We start from the raw sequence: 7261 nt of genomic DNA, 5'->3' as shown, positions 1-7261 counted from the left end.
GCGGAGTCGGGGGCGGTAAGGAAGCCTTTACCGGGGGGGGTGGGGGGTATCGTTCGATAATTGACCTGGAACTGATTATAGAGGAACGTGATTACGGAGGTGTCTCACCAAATGCCCGTAAGGGTATCCGTTTACACTGTAAACAGGTGACGGTCAGAATTTGACGAAACAAACACCTCCTAAGACGGTCGCCAAGGAGATAATAGCCCCCTGATCGAGTCTAGATCGGAGTCTTTTCCGATCGAATCAACAGAAGGGTGATCGTAAGATTGAAACAAGCCTACGTAATCTCGATGTGCCCTAACATGGCGAGCGGAAACTCGGCGACATCTAAGGGTGGATGCGGAGAGGGGAGGACGGATGGAAAAGAGGTGGTGATGCAAGTGGGGGCTCGGCTGACTCCCTGAATGATCAGCTGCGGTACCTCAATCTTAGGGAAGACGAGGAAGAAGATGTGGTGCTGGAGGAAGATTTAGAGGAGCTGGAAAAGGATGTTGAATTCATGGCTCTCGTGAGGGTTCATACCACTCGAAGATTCAGTCATGGAGCGTTCTACGGCACAATGAGATCTGCATGGAATCTTGCCCAAGAAGTGTAGTTTAGGGCAATCGAGGACAACTTGTTCTCTGTTCAACTGACATGCCTGGGGGATTGGGAATGAGTCATGAAGGATGGACCTTGGATATTCAGGAACTGCCCGGTGTTGCTTGCACCTTAGATGGTTGGTCGGAAGCTAGTCAGGTGGAGCTCTTTACCTATCAAGTATGGGTGAGAGTTATGGGGTTGAAGGAGAAGATGCGCTCAGGTAGTATTGCAGGTCAGCTAGCAACCAAGGCAGGAGAGGTGGTACGTGTGGATGTGAGATCTGTTAAAGGGCAGGGTGGAGGCATTAGGGTACGAGTGACTTTGGAGGTGCGAAAACCATTAACGAGGTGTGCTACCTTGACATTGAGGAAGCGCAAAGTGTATTTTAACTTCGAATATGAGAAGATGCCAATTTTCTATGGTGTTTGTGGCTTTGTGGGTCACGTTGCAAAGGAACACAGTAATTGAATTCATGACGAGAGTGCGATCATATACCTCTCATCTTTGATTGCGCCAGAATTCAGGAGGGAAGACATGTGGATGCCTGCTGGGTCTAGGGGTAGAGGAGGAAGGACGTCAAGGGGAGGCGCTGCCAGCGAAGGTGACCGAGGGGGTCATAGTCCAAGCAGCCAGCAGAAGGACGAGGATCTACGTAGTACAGCGTCCAGCCCGGACAAACCCTAAAACTTGTCCTGGACGTCTGCCAGTACCTTGAAGTGCCAGTTGGAGTTTGCTGAACAGAATCCTGGGGGTAATGGAAATCTGCTGCTGCTAACGGACGGCAGGGAAGGAATTGAAAATATGGGGCTGCCAACAGAGTTGGGTAAGAATGCAGTCATCATTTGTGAGACTAAGCAATCAGAGGAGAAAATGGAGAAGCTGTGTTGGCGATTGGGTTTGCGTGGATATGAAGGAGCGGGAAGTGATGGAAGAAGTGGCGGATTGGCGTTGTTTTGGCACGAGTCTTTGCATGTGGAAATACGTGGAAAGAGCAATCGTTATATAGATGTCTGTGTCCGGGAGAAACCAAATGACCCACCATGGCGTGCCACCTTTGTATATGGTGAACCAAGAGTAGAGAACAGACATCTCATGTGGAGCTTGCTAAACAACCTACGATCTCGTAGTGATGATCCATGGGTTGTCATCAGGGACTACAACGAGGCATTATGGCAGCATGAGCACATGTCAAGATGTGCACGACCGGAACCACAAATGTCAGCATTCAGAGATGTGTTAGCTACTTGTGAGCTGATGGACTTGGGGTTTCGGGGCTTCCCATTTACATATGACAACCATCAAGCAGGTGAGAATAATGTGCATGTTAGGCTGGACCGTGCATGTGCAGACACATCTTGGAGAGATTTATTTCCATCGGCGGCAGTGGAACACTTGGTCTCGTCATGATCAGACCACTGCCCAATTATGCTGCATTGGCGTGAGTGGGAACAGAAACCTAGGTGTAATGTGGACCGGTATGAGATAGCATGGGAGAGGGAGGCTGCGTTAGGTGAAATCATAAGCAATGCTTGGGAACGTGTGCAGCCCGGAGGAAACTTGGGGAATGTTACCCAATCCCTAAAACAAGTGATGCAAGATCTGAAGTGGAGTGCTGAAAAATTTGGCAACATCCATAAGGAGTTAGAGTCTCTCCGTAAAGGGCTAGCATAGCTCCAAGCTGAGGATGCTGATCGGAAAGTCATTAGAGAGAAGATGCAGCGTATGGATGAAATGCTATACAGAGAGGAGATGCTTTTGCTTCAGCGATCGCGTATTAGCTGGTTGAAAGAAGGTGACTGAAACACTCTGTACTTTCAGCAGAAGGCGGTTTGGAGGGCTCGAAAAAATTATATCAAGAAACTGAAAAAGGAGGATGGGAACTGGAGTACTGTACCTTTAGATATGAAGAGGATGGCATCTTCATATTTCAAGGAGTTGTATACAAAAGATCCAACTCTGGACCAGCTTCAATTCTGTCGTTGGTAAAAAGGAGGGTTACTTCAGAGATGAATGAACTTTTACTAAAGGATTTTTTAGAGGAGAAAATTAGTAGTGCGCTCTTCCATATTGGCCCGTTGAAGGCCCCAGGCCCAGATGATTTTTTGGCGCGTTTCTACCAACGTAATTGGGCAACGATGGAAAAAGAAATTGTGGTGCTTGTACAATAGTTTTTCCATGAGGGAAAAATGCCTTCGGGTGTTAATGAGACGTGTATAGTGATGATCCCAAAAGTGCATCAGCCAGAAACTATAAAAGATTTCATGCCAATATCATTATGCAATGTACTGTACAAGATAGTCTCAAAGTGTTTAGTAAATAGACTACGTCCCTTGCTTGATGAGATTATATCCGAACACCAAAGTGCCTTTGTTCCAGGACGGCTGATATCGGATAATGCTTTGATCGCCTTTGAGTGTTTCTACCATATCCAACAGGAACGGAAACCAGAAAGGGCCAGTTGTGCCTACAAGTTGGACTTATCAAAGGCGTATGATCGAGTTGATTGGGGGTTCTTGGAAAGTGCTATGAGGAGAATGGGCTTTGCTGAGAGATGGATTGGGTGGATTATGCACATGAGGAGAATGAGCTTTGCTGAGAGATGGATTGGGTGGATTATGCAATGTGTCACAACAGTGAGCTACGCCGTGAAATTCAATGGCAAGCTACTGGAACGGTTTGCCCCGATGAGAGGGCTGCGCCAAGGGGACCCTTTATCACCCTTTTTGTTCCTCTTTGTTGCAGATTCCCTTTCGGCATTAATACAGGAGGCGGTGGATACAAGAAAACTTGCGCATGTTAACATCTGTCCCACAGCGCCGGTGATTTCCCACTTACTATTTGCAGATGATACGTTATTGTTTTTTAAGGCAAGTGAAGATCAGGCAGGGGTGGTCAAAGGCATCCTAAATCGTTATGCACTTGGCACTGGCAGCTCATCAACCCGGTCAAGTGTAGCATTTTATTTGGAGACTCATGTCCAGAGTTTAAGAAGCATGAAATTAAGGAAATACTAGAGATCACCCAGAATCAGTTTGAGGATAAATATTTGGGTCTCCCTGTTCCGGAGGGAAGAATGAGCAAAGGTAGGTTTGAGACTCTTCAAGCCAAACTTATTAAAAGGTTAGTTGATTGGGGGGAACGATGGATGTCAAGTGCGGCAAAAGAAGTTTTGATTAAATTCGTCGCACAATCTATTCCAACATATGTCATGAGCGTATTCAAGTTACCTATGTCATATGCGATGATCTGAATCATCTGATTAGAGGATATTGGTGGGGTGTTGAAAAAGGGAAGCACAAGACTCACTGGATTGCATGGGATAAACTGTTACTCCCAAAGAATCAAGGTGGACTGGGCTTCCGGGATATGCGCCTTTTCAACCAAGCTTTACTAGCCAGGCAAGCATGGAGATTACTGGACAGACCGGACAGCCTGTGTTCAAGATTGATGAAAGCCAAATACTACCTCCATGGAAGTTTAATTGACACAGTGTTTAGTGGTGCTGCATCCCCGGGATGGAGAGCGATATTGAATATGGCCTCGAACTCCTGAAGAAAGGAATAATATGGAGAATAGGAGATGGGGAGAGTGTACGTGTTTGGCGAGATCCATGGCTTCCTAGAGATGCTTCGAGAAGGCCATTGTCTGAGAAAGGGGTGTGTAGATACACAAGAGTGGTTGATTTCTTGCTGCCTGATGGGACATGGAACATAGGAAGGGTCCGTCAATTCTTTATACCGGCAGATGCGGACGTCATTCTTGGGATACGACCTTCTAGGAGGCAAGGAGATGACTTTGTGGCGTGGCACCCAACAAAGGATGGTATGTTCTCGGTATGGAGTGCGTATCACCTCGCAGTCGAAGATAATCTGCGATCACAAGGTGGCAGCTCAAGACCAAGGGGAGATAGACCTATCCTGAAGCTTTTCTGGAACATTCAGGTGCCACAAAAAATGAAGATTTGTGCCTGGAAATTGATCAAGGAAGGACTCCCCACAAGACAATTGAAGAAGGACCGTCATCTGGATGAAAATGACATTTGTCTCAGATGTGGTAGTGAGGTGGAAGACTCGTTTCATGTTGTAGTAACATTCCCGAGGGCGCACACAGTGTGGGAGGCTATGAGGGAGGATTGGGAACTACCGGACCGGGAAGAACTCTTTAATTCTGGGCCGGAGTGGTTGCTTGATCTCCTAGCCCGAACAGTTGAAAGGGTAAGGAAGAACGTGATCATGCTAATATGGAGGAACTCGCAGTTGAGAAATGATCAACTCCATGAAAAACCAGTACCACCAGTGCATGTAACGAGGAGTTACTTGGCGAGCTATATGAGCTCACTGCTGCAGATTCAATGCAAAGATGGCCGTGACCCGATTAAAGGAAAAGGGATCGCTGATGGTGGATACGATCAGCCAGTACACAAGAATAAGGCCGATGTACACGCTCCGTGGCCGGTGCCGGCGGAGGGCTGCCTTGCTATATCAGTGGATGGGGCCTTCAGCGCCAAGGAGAAGGATGCAGGAGTAGGCGTGGCTGTTAGAGACTCAACAGGAGATTTGGTACTGGCATCATGCAAATACATACAATGATGTGATGATTCCCTTGAAGCTGAGTTACTTGCTGCTGTCGAAGGAGTGATGATAGCACGCACATATGCTGCAAGGCCTTTCGTCTTAGAAACGGATTGCTCAAACTTAATAAAACTTGTCAACGTTCAGGGGCAAGATAAATCAAGAATTGGCCAGCTGGTGTCAGAGTTGAAGGCCGTGTTTGTTGAGGAGCGGGAGCTTTCCATCATGAAGTTAGATAGATCCCAGAATAGTGTTGCAGATTTTGTAGCCAAATTTTCGCGCTCAGAGCATCATACCGATCTGTGGTTACAGGATGCACATGAGAATGTCCAATGTCTTTTGGCTATGGATTGTAATACTATTCAATAATCAATAAAGCTCTCACTTTTCCCGCAAAAAAAAGAAGAAGTAGGGAGCCTTCATACAAACTGATTTTGATAGAGCACTTAGTAGAATTGTTGTTACCCTCCCTCAAAAGAAAAAGAGTGTATGCATCCAGTCAGGATCGGTTGACCATACACACTTTAGGCTGTGCATCGTGCCTTTGCATGAAGGGATAATGCATACCTAAGGATGTTATAGCAGAGAAGATATATATTGCCATTGATAAATAATGATTATCAGAAAAAAATTAATTCATCAATCCCAGTGAAAAGCATTGCCGGTACGTAGTTGGCTAAGTGGCACAACAAAGATTACAACACAAATGAATAAAATGAACCGACGAGCCAAAACCTTAGTGGAAAATAAACTAGAATGGAAGATCAGAAGGCACACGCAAAAACCACGACTGAATATATAGTCTCCACCCTTGAGAGATCATCAACCGGTGTAGGGCTCGTTCACGAACCCGCACTTCTTCCTGATCTGGCCGTTGGTGCTGTTCTTCACCTCGATATTGCCCATCTTCACCATGGCATCCTCGAAATGTCTGTACCACAAGAAATCTCCGATCAACCACCAAGTGTACTTTTCCACCAATTCCTTTGTCTTTGGTGACGTCATGAGCGTTGCGTCGGAGGTGAAGAGCACTTTGCGATCCATCACGTTCCTGTAGTACTGGCTGTCCAGCACGTCGGGGGTCTTGTAGTCCTGCGGCACCGTTGGATCACTACCGGCGGGGCAGTCCTGAGTCAGCTTCCCAGCGTAGGTGGCGTCCATCGATGTGGTGGAGTTGTCCTTGGCCGGCGGCTGGAGACGGTCACGGAAGGAGGAGCAGTGCGAGCGGCCGATGCTGTGCGCGCCGGAAAGTGCAACCATGTCGGTTTGGCTGAGTCCCTTCTTGGCGAACATTTGTGTGAGGATAGTCAGGTTGGCGAAAGGTGGGGGAAGGTTCGGGAGGGTCTCATCTTTGAGGGACACCAATCCGTCATAGCGGCCGGCCGGCATGCTGAAGTTTATTTTGTAGCCGCTGAGTAACTTGCTGGCGTCACGGCCTGCGAAGGCGACGATGTCGGCGCAGGAGACGACACCAGGACATTTTTCCTCGATCTTCTTCTTGGCCGCCTCTATCACTTCGAAGCCACGCAGGCTCAAGTTTGGGATACCGAGCATCTCCGGTTCAGGCTTGCCAGCGACCTTGTTCAGGAGGACAGAGGCATCACAACCCTGAAAGCAACGATACCATAGTTAGCTTCTCAATCGTGCAGTGCACAACTATAGGCGTATATCAATCTCTCAAACTTCACTTGCGTCTGAATGTATGTGTACCTGGACAAAGCAGTCGTGGAAGAAGAGACGGATGAGCCCGGCCTTCACGCCGGCGGTGGCGTTGCGCACGGCGTCCAGCACGATCTTCTCCGCGTCAGGGCACTTGTCATTGTAGTAGCCGACCTTGAGCCCAGTGGCAGGTGGAGGCTGGGTAGAGGTAGAAGCCGGTGGGGGCGCGGGTGTGGTGGGAGTGGGGCTGGGATAGACCGGGGTAGGAGAAGGGCTCGGGGAGAGAGTAGGAGGTGGGGTAGGACTCGTCGGAGGAGAAACCGGTGGGGGCGTGGCCGGCATGGTGGGAGTGGGGGTGGGATAGCCCGGGGGAGAGCCAGGGCTAGGGCTGGGCGGAGGAGTAGCTGGGGGGGGTGGGGAGGGGGGCGGCGGAGGCGTGGGCGGGG

General features: G+C 48.6%; 1 protein-coding gene across 1 annotated transcript; it reads right to left on the bottom strand.

Annotated features, from left to right (window-relative positions):
• Positions 1-5735: 5735 nt before the first annotated feature.
• Positions 5736-7256, bottom strand: LOC125528124 (peroxidase 2-like; the record flags this gene model as incomplete). The annotated part of the gene is made up of 2 exons (XM_048692634.1): positions 5736-6764; positions 6867-7256. Coding segments are annotated over 2 exons (1176 nt in total), but the record flags the coding sequence as incomplete, so codon positions are not given.
• Positions 7257-7261: the final 5 nt, after the last annotated feature.

Source organism: Triticum urartu, unplaced genomic scaffold (assembly GCF_003073215.2).
Source record: "Triticum urartu cultivar G1812 unplaced genomic scaffold, Tu2.1 TuUngrouped_contig_4651, whole genome shotgun sequence".
Classification (NCBI taxonomy): domain Eukaryota; kingdom Viridiplantae; phylum Streptophyta; class Magnoliopsida; order Poales; family Poaceae; genus Triticum; species Triticum urartu.
This window is presented reverse-complemented; position numbering and strand designations above follow the sequence as displayed.